Source organism: Saccostrea cucullata, unplaced genomic scaffold (genome assembly GCF_032062105.1).
Source record: "Saccostrea cucullata isolate Sc308-1 unplaced genomic scaffold, CSIRO_AGI_Scuc_v1 ctg729, whole genome shotgun sequence".
In the NCBI taxonomy this organism is placed as follows: domain Eukaryota; kingdom Metazoa; phylum Mollusca; class Bivalvia; order Ostreida; family Ostreidae; genus Saccostrea; species Saccostrea cuccullata.
In genome coordinates, this window is record NW_026933670.1 from 352,961 (window position 1) to 376,732 (window position 23,772).

The 23,772-nt window shown below is 32.4% G+C and overlaps 1 protein-coding gene across 1 annotated transcript; it reads right to left on the reverse strand.

Annotated features, from left to right (window-relative positions):
* Window positions 1–1,705: 1,705 nt before the first annotated feature.
* On the reverse strand, window positions 1,706–23,192 carry LOC134238880 (uncharacterized). Its single transcript, XM_062720994.1, has 28 exons — window positions 23,112–23,192; window positions 22,626–22,811; window positions 22,199–22,390; window positions 21,841–22,029; window positions 21,001–21,079; window positions 19,541–19,802; window positions 17,549–17,636; window positions 17,300–17,379; window positions 17,164–17,200; window positions 16,912–17,012; window positions 16,236–16,352; window positions 15,843–15,991; window positions 15,464–15,599; window positions 14,199–14,333; window positions 7,791–7,986; window positions 7,464–7,586; window positions 7,066–7,226; window positions 6,329–6,406; window positions 5,918–6,049; window positions 5,484–5,650; window positions 4,852–4,946; window positions 4,463–4,593; window positions 4,110–4,249; window positions 3,918–3,986; window positions 3,554–3,700; window positions 3,161–3,244; window positions 2,972–3,048; window positions 1,706–2,836 (listed from the first exon to the last, which is right to left on the reverse strand). Exons 1-28 carry the CDS (start codon window positions 23,158–23,160, stop codon window positions 2,769–2,771), a joined length of 3,468 nt encoding a protein of 1,155 aa, XP_062576978.1. The 5' UTR covers window positions 23,161–23,192; the 3' UTR covers window positions 1,706–2,768.
* Window positions 23,193–23,772: the final 580 nt, after the last annotated feature.

Below are 23,772 nucleotides of genomic sequence, written 5' to 3' on the forward strand. Positions count from 1 at the left end.
AGAAGTTATCACCAAAGTTGATTTTTTTTTAAAAATTAGGCCAGTCATAAAGGTGAAGGTCAAGGGGTCAGAAATCATAGCTTCTCGGAAATATCTTGTTACAGGTAATGCACATGTCAAATATGAAATCCTTATCTCTTCTCAATCAAAAGTCATAAGGAAATATTAACATTTTTGAAAAGTAGGTCAACTTCAAAGTCAAGATAAAAAAATCTTAGCTTTTATTAAAAAAGGTCTTGTCACAAGCAATATACATGTTTAATATGAAAGCCCTATCTCTTCTCGTTCAAAAGTTATGCCCAATTAAAAGTAAATATGTTTAATTTTTTTAAAAGTAGGTCAAACTTCAAGGTCACGGGGTCAAACATCAGTATTTAGAAAAGTCTTGTAACAGATAAAACACATTTTTAATACGAAAGCCCTTTCTATTGTCTTTGAAAAGTTAAAATGGTCAATTTAAAGCTAGCTGCAGAACTGTAGCTCTGCTTCAAAAATTCGGAAAGATATGTTAAAATTTCGTAACAGTAGGTCAAGGTCACGGGGTAAAAAATTATAGTGTATTCAGAAAGGTCTTGTCACAGGTAATATACATGTATAAAATGAAAGCCATATCTCTTCCCATTCAAAAGTTATGACTAAATCAAAGTAATGTTTAATTTAGTGCAAACTTCAAGGTCAAGGGGTCAAAAATCATAACTTATAAAGAAAGGTCTTGTATCAGGTAATATACATGTGTAATAAAAAAGCCCTACTGAGTATCTCTTCTCATTCAAAAGATATGACCCATGTTAAAGTTTCTGTGACGAACGGACAGAACTAGAAACAGACAGACTTACAGACGAATGGGATTTAATGTCCCCTCGCTTTCGCGAAAGCGGGGGAAATAAATAGTTGCAAAATTAAACATGGTTCCATGAGCCACAACGTTTACCAGAGAGCCACCTTGGCTCTGTTGTTCTACAAAGATTCCCCCTTGTTGTACTTCGATTCCCTTTCAGTCCAATCGTATCTCTGAGAGAGGTATGATTTCTACGCTTCCAAATAAGTTTCAGCTTTTCTGACCAAGTGTTTCTTTTAGAAGATTTAAAGAATTTCTTGAGATTTTTCCTATATATATCTAAAGAGTAAACCTAAATGATTCATTGTGGCTCCACCTTTCCCCTGGGGGCCATGTTTTGAACAATTTAGAATCCACACTATCACAGGATGCTTCCACATGAGTTTCATCTTTTCTGGATCAGTGAGTTTTGAGAAAAGTTTTCACGTTTATTTCAATGGCCCCAACTGACTCCTGGGGGTTATTATTTCCACAATTTAGAATCTATACTAACCACACATGCTTCCACATACTCAGTAGATATGATCCTTTCAAACCCAGTGGTTCTTGATTAGATTTTTCCTACATATTACATCTAACTTTAAGTCCCTTTTCTGGCCCTACCCTTCCCCTGTGGGCATTGACTTGTACAACTTAGAATCTACATTACCCAAGGAGGCTTCCATATAAGTTTCATCTTTCCTTGCCCTGTGGTTCTTGAGAGGAAGACTTCTAAAGATTTCTCCTATACGATTCCCTATAATTTGATTCCCTACAAATGCGGCCCCATCCATATGGGGCAATTACTTCAACAATTTAGAATCTACACTGCCCTGGAAATCTTGAGATGCTTATTTAACTCGTTTTTTAAAAATTCTTCAGGACAAGTTATATTTTTCATTTTTTATTTCAGATAGTAAGGTCAATGCTTCATTTTATGAAGCACTGCATTACACAATTTTATTACATCCCCTTATAAATTTACATATTTACAAATACAAATGATGAAGTGGAATTAAAAATGCTTAGATTTTACATATATACATACACATGAACTGTACAAGCAGGTAATTCTCAGATGCAAGCATGACTTTAAATTATAACAAACAAGTCAACAATAAATAATAACAATACTCTTCCATTTACACAGAATCATCAACATACAATCTGCTTGCATTGGTTAAAGATTAAAGAAATTGGTGAATAATTTAATATACACATGTAAAACTTCTCCCAAACACAAATATCACATTGCAATGACAATCAAATGACAAGTCCTTTTTGTCATTAGTTTACACAACTCACAATCCAAACACAGTCAACCACACAGCAACATACCAGCACCATATTATTTACTGGATACTCAGGTTGATTGCTAGTATGTAAATAGAACCTCACATTCAACTTTCAACACACTGTGTAGAATTCATAAGAACTGGTCACCTAATATGATAGGAATGCATGTAAAGAAAATAATCTTATCACATAAACTTATCAGAATTTAACATCAGAATAACTACAGGTACATGTATTTAAAAAAATTGACTATGTATTCATCAACTTAAGATACTAGCAACATGTACTCCTTGTATTCTGAACAGCAATAAAATGATATGGATCAAATAAATCACTTGCAATACACTGAAACCATTTTCACTGTTACCTCGGACACCCAAGTCATGATCCAATTATGTCAGGTTAATGAAATATCCCCTTATTATGATAAACCCAACAGAATGCTTCGATGAAATTCCAGATGAATTAAATGCACAGATCCATAGACCTATGGTAATTAATTTTTTTTTTTACAATTTATAACGATGACAGAGATTCACAGCTTTTTTTGTGTACTGCATTCATCATGGCACCCATATGGACAGGACTTTTCACTCAGCTCATCACCAATTCAGGAATTCTACATGATCACTTTCACATTACACAAAAACTATCACTAGTCAATCTTCACAGTAGAATATATTTTCCGAACAAAGTAGCTGGTGCCGATATAACCAAATGTTCCTGAAATACAAAATGGTCGATTTCAAATTTTACTTTTTAAAGTCCATTTTAATGTTTAACTTGTATAAATCAGCAGATTAAGAAAGACAAGATTATTTTTTCATCTAAAGAAATAAGAATAAAGTAAAAACTTACCACACATTAATCCTAAAGCTAAGCTGAATAATGCCATGTAACCAAAGTAAAATGTGGTTTGAAAAAACCCATACATTCTGAAAATGACTAAATAACATTAATATTAAAACATTTAGGAAATTTTCAAACATCAATTGTGCTGAATGATAAAGAAATAAGACCTTCCATCAAGGGTTGGTCCTGACTTACTTTGTCTTAAAAAAGAAGTAATAAAATGAATAGAGGTACACATATCCTGCCGTGGATGCAGCAGCAGAGAAACTCGTCCATTGCCTGCAAAATATAACCATATTAAGAGAAGGGTTTATCAGGATATTTAAAAGTTAGTCAAATAGTTCTGGACTCTTGCACCTCTTTGAAATCTAAAATACCATGTTTAGTAAATAGAGGGTCACACTATTGTGAAAGTCACATCAAAATTTTAGTCAGTGGTAAAGCAACAGTTGAATGTTGAAGAGTGACATCCATGTTTGCTACACGAAATCTAAAGTATCTTTGTGATGGATGAGTAAATAAGTGTAAAATTGTACTATGATTCTCTGAAAATTTCATTTGCATTGAATGGCATATCTGAATACTTACCACCTATAGTCCTCCGCATTTAGTAAGAAGTATGTACACACAATGGTCACACAGACTGTCACTATAGTTAAGATAACAAACACTAGCAGCATAAAGCCATACACATAGTAAATCTTGTACGCCCAAAAAGAGGTGAAGATAAAGTACCTACAAATAAAATCAGTTCCTTTAATCATTTTAATCTCAATCATTTTTTCAGACCACAGAAAGTTTTCTTTGTTTTGTAACTCAGTTAAATGGAGAATTTTAAATTAATATTTCAGTAAAATGGAGGATTCTAAATTAATATTTCAGTAAAAGGGAGGATTCTAAATGAATATTAAAACATAAAAAAAACTTTTTTTTTTGAATATGTGGAACTTACATTTCAATAAATATGGATCCAAAAGGAAGAATTCCTCCTAAAACTATTATCACAGCTGGCTCCATGAACCTGGAAAAGAAAAGAGATAAAAATTTATTTCTTGGATTATAAATAAAATCTGACTTTGTAAGAAAACTGTTAAGGTTTTTTGAGATTTCCTTCTAACACTTATGAATTTCTTGAATGTTTTACCATTTCTTTTCAGGGATTGGTCTTGGCACAGCATTCACACGACATGGGTAGTTAGGCTGGCCTGCAAGATTTCTTCCCAATACGGTTCCCACCAAGGTCAAGGGTAGGATGACAAATATACATATACAGGTCACAGCCACCTGTCACCAGGTAAAACAAAATATTCATAATGAAATATAACATTGGGCATTAGAGAAATATGATCAGAAATATTTGATTAAATAAACCATGTAGATCGCCTTCTTGTTGGCAAGACTAACCAAGTGCAATAAAAGTTCATACAATTTTAATGATTTCCTATTTACCTGGACTATGTTTTGCTCTGTAGAGTTTAAATAAAATCATAAACTTACCATGGTTCCAAATGGAATGGCTCTGGAAGCATGATAGTAGATGGCAATGAAATTGATGAAGAAAGCAGTCCCACATACAGCTACCGGTAACATGAAGGCTCCTACCAGCATCTGCTTAATCCAGATCTTCCCTGTTTAAAGATCATCAATGATTTTTTATATTTTTTTGAAGAAATTAAATTCGGGCTAGGAAAGACTTCTATATTTTGAACATTTCTTACATTCTTTGATGACGAAATGAATTCCTACTTCTTTAAATTTTATATAGCTATTCATTTTTTTAATAAATGATTATAAATTTAATTTTGTTGATGCCTGGTAGATTTAGGATTACTGAAAAGACTTCAACATTTTTTTCATAGCAATACTAAATAATGCCCATTATTTACCTCCCATTCTTGCATACAAACTTCCCCCAAAGTATCCATTGACAGGTGAGGTGGCGGCATACACAAATATAGCTGTACTCAGCAGAGACCCTCTCCTACAAATTCAGTATTATTTATGAGATCAATTAGGCTTTAAAATATTTATTCATTCCTGTGTGTGCATCTCTTCTTCAGTGAATAATTTCCAATCAAAATAAAATCAGAAATCAGGGTTCAATATGATTTGTCATCATCAGAAGAACACACAGTCACTTAATGCATCTAAATACAAACTGAGCATATTGATCATAAAATAAATTCTCATTCTGGTGACTCAATATACTAACAGATTCTAAACAAGAATATCTTTCATAAACAGAAAAATATACAGTACAAGAAATTCAGTGGCTCAAATTCTTACATGTTCCGTCCATAGATTCTAATTTTTATATTTTAGCAAAAATTCAGTGTTCAATTTTTTTTTAATTTTTTGTGCAAATGACCTTAAGTGATTGGATAAATTAGAATGGGTATATAGTTTTCCTCTAATCATAACTGGTTCAGACAAGAAAATGAGAAAGTTAAAAATTTTGCTTAGGCATGTTAGAATTGCTATATTTTCGTTGCATATAATTCTGGGAAACTATACTTACTCAGTGTAGAGATCTCCCAGTATAGAGAAGATAATGACACACAGGGCAACGGTAGCGATGTGATACCCTGTACCAATCAGAGACGAGAACAGCAGGGGGTTAGAAGGAGGACGGAATACGTCTCCATGGACTTGTTTCCAGCCATATTCATCACCCAAGTCTTTCTCCTAAAAGGCAAAAATTTCTCATAAAGTCATGTTCTTTTCCTACTTTAAATATTTGTGTTAGAATTTAAATGAACTCGCTCTCTAGATCAGATCAATATTCCAATCAAGTAAGATCAGAAATCAGGGTTCAATGTAAGGTGGTCATCATTAGAGGAGTTACAGGCATATATGATGCTATCATTTTTTTTTTTTTAAAATTACGTAGCCATTTCAATTTCAGACACATTCCATTCTAACTTTTCCGAGCTCCACGTTCTGAGAACATACCATGTCATCTAGGTCCTCTTCTTTGCTGTATCTGGCGTAATCCTTCCGCAGTGTTCTCATCAGAATCATACTGACCAGTCCCACCAGGAAGATGACCATCATGAACGAGTTAAAGATGCTGAACCAGTGGATCTGAACAAGAACATCATAAAGGGTTCAAACTTTAAAACAAAAAGGACTTGAAAAATTTATACATTAAGTTGGAGAAAAATATATGAAATTCTGAGGGATTTCAAAATCAATATCTAAGCCAATCAATTTATTACATTATCTACTGTTCTTGTTAAGCACTGATATGGAAGCATCAGAAGATATATTTGCCAATCACTGGAATTCAGGATTAGATGGTACGTTATTTTCATCCTATGCTCCATGATACCTCATGACAATACCTCTACTCAGTGTACTCACCCTATGCTGGAAGAAGTTTGGATCCAAGTACTTGTCAAATCTTTTGTCAAACTTGATGTTGGATGGAGTAAAATGTACCTGAAATTAAAATACGAACAATGAAGCCCAAGAAAAAATAGTATTAAGCAATATTGCATATCTTAGCACGGTAAACATGTAAATTTTTAGTTACTTTATAAGTACACATATATCTATATATATATATATATATTTTTTTTTTATTTTTTTTTTTTTAAATATACATGTATATTTTCCCATTCTTTTGGATTAAATAGCTTTTAAAAACATATTAAAAGGAAGTTCTCAAACATGACTGTTGGAAAAAATATTCATTTTTTTTTCTTAGTGAATCCTTCATTTTTTTTTTTTTGGAATAAAAATCACTTTTGAATTTTGGCATATCCTTTGCCAGAATAGTCCACAATTCCAAAAATAGCCCCAAAAGTTCCCAGTTAGATTAACTAATCAAAGCTTGATGAACTTTGTACAACAAATTGGAGAGCAACTTGTGTGTAAATAATATGATTATCTCTTGTTTCAATAGCATCTGGTATTGAAGCAACTCCATCAAGTACTAATACAGTTACTGTTTATTCAATAGGTAGGCCTTGTAAATCATTCCCACATTCCAAAATGTCCATTGTTTTCTTAATAATCAATGGCCATTGTTTTTATTTAATAGAATTTGTTTTGACAACACTGTAATTATTCTCTGATAACTAAACTATCACAATCACCTCATAACTGAAGGAGATTTTGCTTCCCACAGAAAGCTTTTTCTTGGCCTCGCTGGTTAAGTTGACATCTACGATCTGTTTGCCATTATAACCAATATCAAACTTTTTGTGTGTCCAGATATAATATTCATCTTTATTCTCTCCAATCTCTCCGACAATACCTTTTCAAAATAAAAATAGTTTGATTTTTCTTCCACAATGCAAAATTAGAAAACTTATTAAATAGAATGCTCCATTTTATCTCTGAAAGTACTAAAAAATGGATACCATTAATTTGTTATCTTCAGTCAGTAACATAAACTTTCAACAAGAACCCTCTAAGCATTACTATGTTGGTGACAAGATTAAATTCTTGATGTCCTGTTTTACTTTAGATTCAGTAAATTTTATGTAATTACCCCAGATTGGGAGATCATCGATATACATCTGGTACCAGTAGTGGTTCCTGACAGCATACACGAAGGCCTGGTACTTCTCCTCTGTCAGTTCTACTGTACAGTACTCGGTCTTCTTTACCTCACCTACAAATACAACCAGATTTCTAAAAATTTGCAGTCGACACTTATATAGTTGATATCGTCTTTGTTCAACATCAAAACATTAACTTAAACATGGTTTCACAAGGTCTTACTTTTCCTTTCATATTGAATATTTGGACCGAAAACACTTTTCAAGAACTATGAAAGTTTAAAAAAAAAAGGTATAAATTAAATTATGTTGCAAACCTTTAAAATCTATGTCCAGTCCACTGAACTCGAGTTCTGTCCCCTGAAGTGCTTCTCCCAGTGTCTCGTGGTAATGACCAATACTCTCCTTTGGCCCAGCACAGAAAGGCAGGGAAAAGTAGGAGTAGGTTTCTTGTCTGTTGTGATAGGGGCCGACAGTGTTCATCCATAATACCACCTCCTCCCCATCTTCATACTACAAAAAAAAAAAAATTATTATTAATAATAATCAACAATTTTCAAGCACAAAATATGTTATAATTAGTTGCTTTTTTCATACCATTATGTGCTATGCATAAGTCTGTAAAAGATTGTCAATTAATAAAAGCTAACTAAAGCATTGTGTCCAATTCCAAATTGTTGGTAATCAAGATGAAATCCCACAAAAAGATTGGACTTAGTTGTATAATCCAAGTTTTTGTATATAAGAAAGTGTCAATTTTTATATGACAATTTACAGCAATTATTTGTAGCAGTTCAATCTAAAACCTGTTTTCAGATAATTTATCTTTAAGAAATTTTTCCTGCATGTTCTTTGATTAAGCTCTGTATCAAAGTGTAGCATGCTTCCAGCATGTCCAACCAGCTGAAAACATTGCATTAAAATTTTAGTTACTGATAAATTCAATGAATTGTGTTAAAGTATTATTTCTTATTGATCCTAGTATATGATGTCTAACAGTCATCTGAAATTGATCATTTTAAAATTCAAGTTTTTTTGTTAAATATAAGAAATCTAGGTTTATATAATTGAAAATATGTAGAGGAAAGTATTGGTGTTTGTAGCATAATCAGTTATGTGCATTCTGCAAACCTCGCTGATTCCGTCACCTTCACCTAACCTCAGCTGTACGACTCAAGTTTATAATATATACATCTTTGCCTAACATTTGTGATATGGCTGCCTATTTACAGCTTGGGGAAAACCTAAATACTTTGAAAACAATAATAAAGAAGCACCTGACATTCACAAACCATACAAATCTTCAAGAACAGTCAGGTAACAATAACATTTATCAAGAAACATGCATTTAGTATCTTTATATAATCATGTTTCTTTAAGGATTAAATTCAGCACACTGTGCAGGTAATAGGGCACAATAATATTGCCTATATAGTAGCCCTACTCAATGGTGGTCTACAATACAGCCAAGGTTAGATGGCAGGGCTCTCGATTCTCTAAAATTGGGGCCGTTCAACGGCCCCGTTCCCAATGCAAAAAAGGTACCTTTTTTCCCAAAAGAAAGGTGTAAATTTCCCAATTTCCATCCAGAGTAAAATATTAATTAAAAAAACCTAATCGCAAAAAAAAAAAACCCAAACAAAACACATTTGCAAATGAAAGTGAAACTGTACTACTATTTTATCAGTTCGCACCAAATGTATTCGTAAACTGGTTCGGGGAACCAGGTTATTGTTTTTACAAAAATGTATACAACTATGAGTGCAGAGTATCTTGTTATGTAGTTTCGACAAAAACCAGCATTTTTGTTTCAAAAATAGACATTTCATTTAAACATTAGTAAGCTGCACCTAGAAACATACCCGCGCTTCGGCATGTTCAGTCTCGCGCTGTATTGGTAAGCAAAGTTGCCCATGTGATCGAGGAAATTCGGGACTATGTGTCTAGCGACTGTCACGCAGTAAGACATATAACCGCAATATCAACACTCAAAGATAGTAATGACAAAGCTAATGTACATGTACTTTCATAAATAGCCTACATACCCATGTTTGTTCTGTTTAACTGTTTATTCAAACCAGAGTTAGCATTGATGATAAAATGCTAGAAAAGCAAAATTTGAGGATTTTTTAAAAATGAATTTGTGTTATCCAACTTTTCCCAAAATGACGATAATTTTCCCAATTTGAATGGCCCCGGCCCCAGTCCCAAAAAGTGGTGTGAGAGCCCTGGATGGTGTACAATTCAGCCAAGGTGTGCCGAGTGCAGTACACTGTAATATGTTGGACTGGTTTTCAAGTTTATCTAGGATGGGTTCTTGCACATTTTCTGATGTAAAATCACTCTGCACAACTTTGGCATATTGTGCTTATGCTATATGAATCCTTAGAACACCTAGCGAAAACAGCTTGGTATTAGAGACTCTATGACAGGAAGCTTGTCTGTTTTCCATCTTAGCAACTTGAATGTGGATAGAATGTCATTCGTGACCCACCAAAAAATCATCATGGCTTATGGGTACCAAGTACGAAGAACTCTCTATCCAATTGAATTATGCTATAGTGACGTTATAGTGAATTGGCAATTCACTATAACGTCACTATAGCATAGACTACTTATACACCCATCGTCATCACACTTACACGGGATCCAGAAACCTTACGCCGTACCAAAATTTTTTACACCAAGAACATTAATTTGTTGTCAAGCTGACATGTAGTCGTTCATGGAACACACATATGAGAGTGGATCTAGAGTTTGATCTTTACAAGACACTTTGATATTTATTCTATCTCATTGCTTTCAAACTGTAACCCACCATTTCAACTGTGAACAGAAAACTGCATAGAAAAGAGGCCTTTTTCACTGAAGTTTACCGGTTTGTGCAATAAATGCTTACCACATGATCGTGTTCGTCAGCTAAAATGCAGATGAATAGAAAGAAAAATATTTTTGAAACATTTTTCAGCATTTTGAAACTCTGATCAGCTCTGGATGGTCTCCAAATGATCAGATTTTAGACGATATTTTCTACTATGTTGATCGTCGTTAGATTCCAATATGGCTACCACGGAAGAGCCACGTCATATGGGAAGGGAGGTAATTCTATTTTAGAAGATGGAATATTTTTTGACAAAATGCAGTGAATCATAACATGCATAATGAATATTCGTTTTTATCTTTGAAAACACAGGGTTCATTATAACAAAATAACTCAGGGGAAAGGAGTTAACAATGTAATTCTTAATCTATATTGCGAAGTTAAATGTGATATGCATATTGATAAATTTTAAAGGTTTGTGTTAAAATTAAAAAAAAAAAAATCAATCAGTGATCGAATTCCATTATCAGCCGTGTTTCATTCTTTGAAAATTATGATTTCTAATGATGAAATGTATTAAAGTGCTTCGTTTATTAAAGGAAAATGTATAGGTAACTTTTCAATAAATAAAAAAAATAACGTTCTTAAACCCTTAATTATTTTAAAATAAAACAAAATCACTCGTGAAGAAATGTTTTTGTGACATTTTTAGAAATTGTTCCGATTAAATTAGTTTTGTGGTACCATTCTGAGAAATGATTTTTGAATGTTTAAAAATAAATATATTTATATACAACATCGCGTGGTGAAAACATTACGAAAAGGTTGTTTTAACAATTGATTCAAACTATTTTGGTTATTTTTTTATTAACCTTTTTAAAAGATATATAAAAATTCACCCGATTATTACATTTGTGAAAATGTCTTTGTAACATTTTAAAAATGTACTTGAAGAAATTCTTTCACAAACTTTTTTTCTGTCACTTATATTTTGCTACTAGACAAGTAAACATTGTATATTTGGATAATCTGTGTTTGAGAGGGTGTGTGTGTGTGTGTGTGTGTGGGGGGGGGGTTATGTTATTCATTATTACCATATTAACTATTAAAATATATTTAATCCCTGATTATTTAATTTCTTTTGCTTTTAAGCAACATATCGTTATCTGTTAGAATATTTTGTTTTATTATGCATATATATATATTTTTTTTTATTTCAGCAGTTATTACAACATATAAATCATTTTTAAAAGGTTTGTATTTATTATACTCATGTGATTGTTAATTCCTTTATATGTATCTAAAAATTCTTTATTTGTTAAAGTATAAATTTTTATTAGCAATAATATTAAAAAAGTCATCTCTATCATGCTTATATAATGGACATTCTACCATCTCCACACCTGTTCATTTACGTGGTTTGCTATGTGATCAATTCTGAGGTTATGTGAACTCACTCTAAATTTGCATATAATGTACTTTTCAATTTCAAAACTTCTTTTTATATAGAAATATGTTGTAATCCCAGAACCATCTCTTTGTTTAAACCAATATTGGGAATAATGAATTATAAAATTTTAATATATGTTACATTTGAAAACCAACTATATTCAAAATGCTTTCTTTGTACACTGTATAACAAAGAGTTTTCAGGCATGTTTTCCATGCCAATAGTTTGACTGATAAATTTGCAAAATTTTATGATTTTCAATCTCCCAATCTTTAAATATATCAAATAAACAAGACATAGAGAACATGTGATCAAATAGATGAAAGTAACAGTTTTAATTTGGTTGTATATTTTTGGTTATATAAATTAAGGTTACTATATTAATACCAGAAGAATCTGAAAATCATTCAATGTTTTAATAGACAATGTATTTGCTTTTTGATGCGAGATCATTTAAGAATATTTTGAATATACGCTTAAGAACAGTCTTACTCCTAGTTCAGGTGAGAATAAACATTTTTACAATAGGCCGAATGAGTTACAACCCGTTAGAGCACGCAGCACTTGGGTGTTTGCACCGGTCGACAGAGGTAATGCATACTCCTCCATGACACCTGGTCCAACCCATGATGGTTTTAGAGTTGTAAATTTTGTATTTATTGCCAACCGGTAAATTCAAAATTTACATTATGACAATTAATGCTCTAAATTTGTGTAATTTTTATATAGATGTAGTACTTGTAATGCAAACGAACATATACAACAATACTAAAAAAGTTGAGGTTTGGTAAATTTGGATTTACTAGGAAGTTTAACAATATTTCATCAGACTTTTAGAAAAATAATCTCGACCAAAGGATTTCCTGTCATGAGATTTTATCAATCTATATAATAGTTGTATAATTTTGTGTGAAATAGAACGCAAAAACTTTTATCACTTCAAGTGGTGTTGGGAGTCTATTAATTTGAATTTAAGGAAATAGACGCATTCTAAGATAAATACTACAATAACAGGACTATTTAATATCTCTACACCTGATGTTGTGAATGATTTAAAATCCTATAATAATCAAGCCTTAAATAATTTTGATTTAAGTGTAGTATGCAGGGCTCTAAAATTACACTAAGAAGATAGAAACAAGTCTTAAGTTGATTATTTTCTCATTATTAATAATCTATTATTTAAAAAAAAAAAGAACACAGTTCACTATTTCCACTATTATATAGGAGATCATGATCTATTTTCCACGAAATTTCAGAGGAGACTGAACGAAGCTCAGGAGAATGGACAATGAATGTTCAATACATTTTTATCGAAATCTCCACAAAAATTTGAACAGACTTTTGAAACCATCACAGAGTTGAGTTTCCAAAAATAGGGACAAAGTACATAGATAAAATGAAATAAATCTGTATTGAAATACCCAAATAATTTCATACTAAATAAAATAAAATATAAAAGAGCTAGAAAAAGAAAAAAAGAGCAGAGCAAACAGGGCATCTATAAAACATCAGAGATGGAATCAGCTGCCATGGGAGAGTGAGCGTCCCTAGCAGACCAGCGATGCCTCACCAGCCGTGTGCTCCATGTCATGATCGGAAAATAACGGAAACAATTCAGTGTGTAAGTAATGGTCTAACAATCAATATGAAAAAGTCCATCAAAATTTGATTTAATGAAAATGTTTTTGCTGACAAGGTTATTTTGCCGACCACAGAACATATGCATTTGGATAATGCTGTCTTGAAACGAGTCTATTGAAATTCTTTTTTCATCAACTCAGCAATAATCCAACCTTTTTTTTTTAATTTTAAAAATTGTTCAAACGTAGAGCAAGCTCTTGCGTATAGAATCAACTAGGAGATCAACACATTCACCCCGTATGTAGGTGATAAGGGTACATTGCAACACAAATAAGGAAAAGCGATGAAAGGAAAATTGAAGTCATCACATTTATTACTAATCTCTGTTGTTAGATTAGCAGTAATGACTTGTAAAATATCCAAATACTAAAACATTAATCTCTGGTATTTTTAATGAAATATATCGAGTCCAGTGTGATTAGATCAGATTAAATCAGATATTTTTTACCTTCCGAAATTCAAATGGTCGCTGAGGATTTCGGAGCGTAACAAAGATTTGATTTAATCAGATTGTATGGAGTCCACATAAGAATGGAAGTAACTATACTTGTTACTTGATAATACGTCGGCTGTATATCAAATGTCGAGATGAAAGCCACAGCAAGTATTTTATTCTTCTCATGTATGTTTTATTGTATGTGACACAAACAAAGGGTATATAAAATAAAGTATAATAAAGTTATAATATGTATAGCATGTACATATTTATTAAACAAATAAAATCGATAATGTACACAATAACTCCGTCTTTCGTAACAAAACTATGAGTATTAGCTGGGGTTCAGTTGAGTCCCTTTCTCAGCTGTTAACATAGAGTTCCTCTGTTTTCTGTTCATTGACGTATAAATCCTCAGTTGGTTCTTCATCACTTTCCTCTTCAAGGCGTTCAAGAAGCTCTGTTCTAAAACCAGTTTCTAAAGCACTAAGTAGAAACTGATGCTCCTTCTGAAATCAAAAATATACTTGTGTCTATTTGTAACATAAATATACAGATATAACGTCACAATAGCTATCTCTTGAATATCAATTTATTTACATGTAGATGACTGAATTTCTTATTATCATTTTTACCCGTATAATCAAAAACAAATACCCCCCCCCCCCCCTGTTTTGAAAATTATAAACATTTTATGCAAGGAAACATATGGAGAAAACGAACAGCACCCAACATCAAAAGTCCATATTAAAAACAAAACAAAATAAGAGCAGAGGAAACATGGACCTCCAAAACATCGGAGGTTGGATTCGGTGTGTAAATAATGGACTAACAATTAGTATGAAAACGTCAGTCAGCATTTGACTCAATGATAAAAAGTATTTGCTGAAAAGGTCATTGTATCGATCATAGAACTTACGAAATGATGACTTTAAACGTGACTGCTGAAATTCTTGTTCCGTTAACTTGTTTGTCAATAATTTACCTCGTTTTAGAAATTGTCTATACGTAGAGAATGCCGTTGCATCTCGAATCAACTGAGATATACCGGTATAAACTCCGTATGCATGTGATGAAGGTATATTGCTGCATAAGTACCAGGAAGTTGACGATAGAAAAGTTAAAGTCATCATGTCTATCATAGAGCTTGATTGTAAGATTACCATTTACTGTAACGTCTTTTCAAGTAAAATATATTATTATTATTATTATTATTATTATTATTAAACATTTATAAAGCGCCCTATATTAAAACTCTAAGGCGCTGTACAAGCATAAAATGTAAAACAAATAAAACTTTAAAATTTACAACGGTCATATTCGAAAATTATAAGATAAATATATATGAAAATTTTAAAGTATTCAAATTTCATATGTAGTTTATTTCAATTAGTATATGAAATATGAAGATAACAGATAGCAATCAAGCTCAACAATCAATTGAAACAGAACAAAAGGGCATCAGAGCAAACATGGACATCTGAAAACGATCAAAGGTGGGATCAGGTGTCATGAAGGAGCGACCACACCCGCCACAGTTAACAATTAAATTACTGCATCATTTTGTAAATAAAATAACTATTTTCTCCCCAATTACATCATTTTCTTTTATGTTAATGATACAGATTCTTTCTCCTACCCTGTCTCTCAGTATATAGGGTCTCTGGGACCTCATTTTGACCAGGCAGTCCATGATGTCTATAGAGTCCTCTCTGAGGCCCTGTTTGAGGAGGTAGTCGAGTGCTATGTAGATACCCATCCTGCTGATACCAGGGCTGTAACGTAAATCAAAAACATACTGTTAGGATACTGTTAGGGTGTTATTAACCCTATGCTAAGAATCTTCAAATTAAGGTAAATGTAGGGGAATGAGCAATGCGAGTTTTTTCCAATATAAATAAGTTTAGAAAACACCGGTTACATCATTATATTAATTCAGAAAACATTGAAACTTGAGGGGCTAACAGTTAAACACAATTTTGGAGGTTCTGAAAGTTTAAAAAGTGTTCTCAACTCACCCTGAGTGAATGATTACAGGTACGTTTTCTGAAGACACAAATGAATTGACATGTGTTCTTAGCCGAAGCAAGGTGTTAATTCTTTTGTGTCTTTTTGCTTCTCCCCATGAGGTATATTGGAAGTGAACCAATCTTCTGGTCTCTTCATTCTTTTATGAAAAATAAATTCATATAAATATTATCTTAAAAGTGTGCAAAAAAGTTGCTCAATATTGAAAAATGTCTGTATTAATTTAAATGAGTTGCCAGTTTAGCCTTAGGTATAGTCAGACCTTTCACCAAAGGTTTAGTATTTAATCAAAAATGAACCCCCGAAAAATTGATAAAATTAACAATCTGGATATAGTGAACATATTTAACTTTAAGAACGTCTTATTTTTTATTTTTGTTTACCTTTCTGATTAAGATTTTTCTCAGTAAGTAGTCATCAAACGTTTCCGTATTTTGTATCAGGATAAAGAAAGGACCAAAATCCCCAGATTCGTCGGGCCAGTACTTAGAACATTTTTTCTATATTGAATATGAATAAACTGCCATTTACAAAGATTGTTATTTTTATATTTAATTATTCATTATATAATACAATGACACCAAAATGAAAACAAACAAGCTAAAACAATTTGCATAACGTTGGATCGCAATTACAAAATAAGTTTTGAACTTCTCAGAAAGGTCTAATTAAAAGTAGAAATTTTTATCAATATTAACATGATATGAAATTAGAAATGATTTATGGAGCTTTGCAAAGAACCTTGAAGCACATCGAGAGGCATATAATGAAAATTGTTGCATAAAAATATTTAATTTTCAAGCTTCATTTAAAGACTTTTTGAATTAAATTATAAATTAAAGAGTTGTCCTTCCTGGCTGAGGGTCGGAGTTCCTTAATATAAAGAAAAACATGAAGAATTGGGTATCCTTCCGTTATAACTATTTGACTAATGTCGAAATGTTTTATCAAAGAAAGGAAAAAAGTTACTCCTAAATCCTGAAGTATTTATAATATTTTATATACGAAATATGTATAACATTATTTCCAGGTAATTAATGTTCATGTAAAACACTTTACCTTTTCTCCCTCTCTCAGCGCCGCTAACATCACTACACATTTACAGTTAGTCTGCCACACCATTCTCCAGAAATCCAGAATAGTATCTGGTGTAACTGGACCTAACAAGGGCCCAGTGGTTATATTTATTAGTAACAAAATGATAAAATAGTTGAAGCTGCTATTAACTTTTTTTTTAATTACATATAATATACTTACATTAGTAAAATAATATTACCTTATAAAAATTGTGTTTGTGTCAAAAACACTCACCTAAAGTGAGGATATACGCCTTTTCCTTTCTATAAGACTACAATATTACAAGAAATTTTAGAAAGTAATAATCACACATTTCAGTGTCTATTTGATCTTTTAATGACTGTTATCTCTTAAAAGCAGAACGTTTTACCGAAATATAGCTCGCGTTGATATAATCGCTCTGATCCTGAACATCATCCTGGGTTTCCAGAACAACACGATTCCGGTCATCTAGGGAAGAGAAAAAAGAAGGCTTCAAAAACCTTTGATAAATCTTACATAGGTATTTGTGAACCTAGCAAAATCCAAAGTTTTACTACAGTAACACCAATCATTGCAAGTTGTTGCTATTTTCTAAATACAAATTAGCCAAGTAATATTTTGTTATAATTGATCTTACATGGAAGCAATGTTGTGGATCTATTTTTAGGTTTATTTTCCTCCTTTTCTGCCTCAAAACATCTCCCCATCAGCCAACCCGGAAGACTCTGTAAAGCAAAATTCTCCCTCAGGAACATATAACTTCTCAATGGCTTCAGTTTCAAGGTAATGACTTTACATTCTTTATAATTTTTATATGCTAAGGGCACTTATAATTCAATGGACTGTCATGCAGATTTTCAAACTTCCTGTATGAATTTTAAAGGCGGATTCCGCCTGGAATTTGGGTGTAATTGAGCAGGAATTGGCAAATTCCGGGCGTACTTGAGGTGGAGACGGAATTTTCAAAGAGTTACGCCTCAGTAGAAGAGACGTCTTACAGGCGTCATTTGTAATTTCCGGGCGTCAATTGGCAAGTTCAGATTTTCCGGGCGTAAAATGGCAGGAAAATAGATCGAAACAAAAATTACGCCTGGAACTTTCAGGAGAAGTAAAAGCCTCTGATTGGTCAATTTAATTATCAATTAAGGGTCATTTTAGATAGGAGGTTAAGTTTGAATTTGATCATGAAGGAGGGAGTTTAGTGTGAGTGAAACAGGAAATGCAGATATCTCAATGTTAAGGCTTTTACACTTCTTGAGGATGACACAGTGTCTGCTGGTAGGTGTGATCATGAATATCTAATACCTATTTGAGTAAATTTGATTATGATTATGTACAATGATAGTTATAACTGGTTGACCCTAAAATTACTTTAGATGTTTGAGTTTGTCCTTGCACACATTCTGAGAAATATCAGTCTGATAGAGGCTGCAGTGAGAATCTAACTGTAAACTGCTGAGTAAATGAAGAATTGTATTCAGTCAGTAACTAAAATGTTTCAATATAATTATTGAAGTGATAAAATGTACAGGTATTGTAAAAAAGTTTAATTCTAAATACACACTCAATCATGGTGGTTGTGTTTTAGTGTCCCTAATACACAAAATTCATGTTATTTTTCTATACTTGTTAATGATATATGTTAATGACCTGTCATTATGTTTTCTTACAGTTCAAAAAGCTAAATTTTTAGCTTTAACATTGTAAATTATAATCTGAATGTTTTTCTTTGTTAACATGGTAAATATATAGGTTTTTAGGTCACATAGTATTATATAATAATAAGGACATTCCAGGCCTAATTCCATTCCAGGCGTCATTTTAGTTTCCAGGCGTAATTTTTTTACGGGCGTCATTTATTTTTCCGGGCGTAGCTCATTTGCATTTTTCGCCTCAAATTCCTGCCCATTTACGCTTGGTTTCCGCCTAAGTTACGCCCGGAACCTGTGTATCACCATATATGTAGAGAGACAAATTGACGCCTCTCTAATGCCCTGTTCACACGGAGAGTTTAATTCGAATTAAACGTAAGTTTACTGCGAATTAGCTTCGCTTAGCATTCACACGGAGAATTTAATGCGAATTAGTTTACTTCGCATTAGTTTACTGCGCATTAAATTACTTCGCATTAGCTCCGTGTGAACGCTAAGCGAAGCTAATTCGAAAATTTGACGCATGCGTAATGGCAAAATTAAGTCAAATGCGTCATGTTGGTACTTGAAGTGTTTGTGCTATTTTTGAGTGAATATCTAAGAAAAAATGTGTTAATCACTAAAATATGTCTCCAGACACTGTGACATTATGTCAAATGCATCTGCTTCTGCATAAGGTGACGTGATTTACAAATGACGTCATAATAGCCTTCCTGACGCCAGACTGTCGAAGTAAAATTTTAATTCGCATTAGTTTGCTTCGCATTAGCTGTCGTGTGAACGCAATTCAATTCGCATTAGTTTGATTCGCATTAGTTTACTTCGCATTAATTTACTGCGAATTAAATTCTCCGTGTGAACAAGGCATAAGTACGCCTCAATTCCCCCTATATTCCAGGCGGAACATTTCGTACAGGTTATTGAAAATCTCTCATTATGTCCAAAATTCTTTATACTTCATGCATGCATTAGTTTACCCCCAGGTCTTTCAACAGAGTTTCCACGTTTTGCCTCTCTTTCATGTACTTGATAAATTCGACTGGGGACATTTTGATTGTATTCTGGCCATCAATCATATGGACGTACTCCACCGGACAATCGCTGAGAGGAGAAGGAGGAACTTGTTGGTCATTAGAACTTGGAAGAGCCACATTTCGATTGGTTGTCGAATACGTCACAATGACGTCATCTGGACGAGGCTGTTTTGGCTTCTTAAGCAGTTTGAATATTTTTTTTCGTCTGAAAAAAAAGAACCCGGGTAAAACTAAAACGTTTTTATTTCTATTATGAAAATAACAGTACACTGTATCCTAAATTACTTAAGTTTGTAAATTTTAACTGTTTGATCACGAAAATATATGGGGATAACATTTAAAATTATATTTGCTCAATATAATGATACATGTATTGATGTTAAATGCTAGTATTATGGAAGTATTTGTTATAAAGTTGTTATTCCTAAGAACGAGGGCGCTTTTGATTGGCATTCGACAGGAATCTGGGCGTTATTGAAAAGTGAAAATTTTATCGACATGTCAAATGAAATTTTAACATTTTTTTTTTTATTTTTCGGGCTCCTGTGCAACAGGAAAGGAAAATATTTTCCCTAAATTGAACTTTGATTTGCTAAAAAAAATAATTTGAAAATTGGCCAGATCAGACATTTGGTACAAAATGGTACATTTCTAAACACGAATTTCTAAAATTTTCTATCTCTGGGTCTTTTCTCCATGATTTAAAAACGTTATTTGTTTGTATTTTAATTCAAAGAAACGAATACAAATTTTTAAAAAATGGAGAGAAGACCCAGCGACCACGAAAAATGAACTCTTCCCCCCAAAATTCTAATGTGTGAATGTGGTGCTTATTTTTCCTTTTAAAATCATCATTATTTGAGTAGCGGTGATAGCTCAGTAAGTTGGGCTACCTGTTACGTGCACTCGATGCGTTAAGTTTTGGTTCGAGCCTTGCATGGGACGTTAAATTTTTTTTTTCATGCAAACAACCATTTATTTTGTCTGTTTCGTTTTATGTACTGATGTATTAAAATTTTGAATTCGATAAATTTTTGTTCAGTTTGGTTCTCGAGCGAAATCAATTCCAATCTTTTATTCTGTAATGTACATGTACACGTACCATGCATCTTTGCATTAAATAATTTTTTTGTGAAACATGCATTACTATGTTATAGTACCCCCTATAGGAAAAACGGACAAAATGTTACAATCTCACAAAGTCTCAAACTAAATGAAAAAAACCTACGGATGTGTTTGTAAAATCTGACCAGCTATGTTCAGCCAACCAAATCATGGACATTTAAACCATAAATGTTTCGTACAAATGATTCCTGCAGATCACACGCTAAATGCGCCCATCTTCTTTGAAATGCTGCAGTACATGTAAAGATTACATTAGAAAAAACGTTTCTTGGACTTACCGCTTTACGATGATCCCAATGATAACGACAGCAATCAAAACCAGACAAAGGAAGAAAACCACTATGATCACCACATTCTCTAAAACACATAAAAGAATCCCATGTGCCAAGATGCTAGATTTATGTTCGATATATTTTTATTATCTTTAATGAAAGCCCTTCCTGCAGCATTAAAGTAGAAATGTTTGAAAGTGAAACCCCTTACTAGTATCGTCAGTCCGTGTTCAGTATTCTGTACAGAGTTTAACAAATTGAATACACCCGTGAAACATAAACTGTTTTTGTAAACAGGACACGAGCTCTATTATTGTCAATGTTTACGATTCACCGATGCAATTGTAAAAGTCTGAACTCACCACTGAGCACGGACTTACAATATACTGTGAGAGCGTTTTCCTTTCGAACATTTTTACTCTGAATTTTCTACATTATGGTTTTAATATTTTTCATTGATACACAACAAAATTGCCACTTTTCTTAAGTATCAAGAATAAAATTATAATTTGTGAAAGTGCAAGGACGTGTCAATCAAACCAGATCAGAAATTCGAAGTTTCAATAATTTCGAGATGAAATAAGATTTTTATTATATTTTCTTGTGAAATGATAATGCAATACCGTAATATTAAACAGAAAATTTGAGTTACTTCAAATCTGTGTCTATGCACCCTTAAAATGTTGATAAATAAAATTCCAATAACTTTGCCAATACAATTGCATCTATGAGGGCTAGTAGGGTAAACTTGGCAGACAAAGTATTTTGTATTAAGGACATCAACTAAAATTCATATGAAATCAAAAGTAATAAATAAACATTCTGGTCTTAGTGATCTACACAAACCTTTCGTGCATTTGCCTTGTTCTCTGTCACAGGTGTCATCTGAACAGAAATGATGACATTTTCTATGACACATTCTACCAAAGTGGCGAGTTTTACAAGAAGTACAAGTCCCGTCCACTTTGGAGCAGCCATCTTTACAGTTTTGATGGCATGGCGTACAGGAAAATCCATGAGTGTCTTCAGGGCATGCTAAAAAGGAAAATACTCATTGATGATATTCACTATACAGATGTATCATTTCTCATCATTGCTTGTTTGGTTGATTAGATGTAGGAAAACTTTATATATAATTTCTTTCAATTAAGAACTATTTACATTTTATTTTCACATTTTTTCAATCGCATATTATTATCCATACCAACTGGTCTAACTTCAGTGAGGATGAAAGGCCCATCTCCACTTCTCAGCACTGTTATTGTGTTGCCCTCCAACTCATGTATACACGAAGTATTTTGGTGAACAAAATCATAAGAGGGTGGGGTTATAATTCTTTTACATAAATATCGTTGGTCAGTCGTTGTACCATTACCGATATACACATTATAATCACCTGAAAGGCCGCACAACGACATTTCAAAATGTTATCACATGGCTTTATTGTACATTTTTCACAAAATAATGTTACAAAGCTTTATGTAATGTTGTTTTGAACAGATTTTTAAATACTGAATGTGAACTGGTTATCTCATTGACAATAATTAACAAATGTAGGATATAAAATGAACTTTTGATTATACCCATTGCTAAAATAAAGAAAAAGGCATATATCTTCAGAGTAGTATTACCCTTTCCTACGACTATAAAAATCCAGCGGATTTTCAGTGATGCATTGAATGTTCCCCACCAAAATTGGTCGGAACCATTATCAATTCGAGCTGATGTGAATAAATTTTTGTCCACTGCTTTGTAGGGCCCACTGCTGTCACTTGACGTAAAACTCAGACCAACATCGGTAAAAACGATGTTATAACCTAATAAGTAAATAATTTGTATTTGTTATAGAAAACAAGCTTCAAAAGAAAAGCATAAAAAATGTAGAATATCTATCAACAAGATAACCATGAAGAGTTTAATATAGAGAGGTGATCGTATCAGATCATCAATATTAACTAGAATTAGACATGATTGCAAACATTGCGGAAGAAAATATCTCGTGCATATTTCTGTTCGTGTCCGATTAACATTTTTGTTTAAATAATCACAAATACTATTTTTTGTGACAAATATTAAAAGAAAAAGGAATAACTAAAAATTAAAGTAGACGTACTTACATTGCACAGAGTATAATAAGCCTAAAAGTTGGATTACAATCGAGCTCATTTTAGAAAATCAGGGATTATAAACCAGGAAATAGATTTGTGCTCATAAAAATTACCTACGCTAAAATTAAACAAAACACATACAATGTATTATGAAATCCTTTTGAATTTTTGGAATCCAATATTTCAATATTGCTGTTAACAAAGTATTCAGATTGCTTTTATTTACATGTATATGTATATAATATATTTATCAAATGCATTTCAATTATTTCATCTTTTGTACTTTTTTGAATTTTGAAATTTTGAAATTGATTTTGAAAATATGCTGGAGTTCTTTGATGACAAAATCTATATTACTTTGAAGACCAGATCTTCCAATGACATTGCCTTCTTATATAAGCCAACCTATCTTTGAACCTGATATTCATACACGGCAGAATTTATTTTAGAAATCTACAAGAAAGAAAAAATACAGTTGTTGTGGCCTTTAAGTTGTCATTAAGATACATTGACGACGTTTTATATGAATTACATTCATATATCATTTTCATACATTCAAGAGAACTCGAAACTAACAACTGATACATATTTTGTTGTTTTACTGACACAGATGCTAATGGACAGCTAATAACTAAACTGAATGACAACTGGAATTAATTCAGCTTTTCAA

Excerpts from the sequence above, each read along its gene's own strand:
- LOC134238880 (XM_062720994.1), bottom strand. The coding sequence starts at position 23,160 with ATGAGCTCGATTGTAATCCAACTTTTAGGCTTATTATACTCTGTGCAA. Across the intron at positions 22,030-22,198 it reads CACTGAAGTTAGACCAGTTG|CATGCCCTGAAGACACTCAT; the intron begins GTATGGATAATA and ends TTTCCTTTTTAG. Across the intron at positions 7,987-14,198 it reads AGAAAACAGAGGAACTCTAT|TATGAAGATGGGGAGGAGGT; the intron begins GTTAACAGCTGA and ends TTTTTTTTGTAG.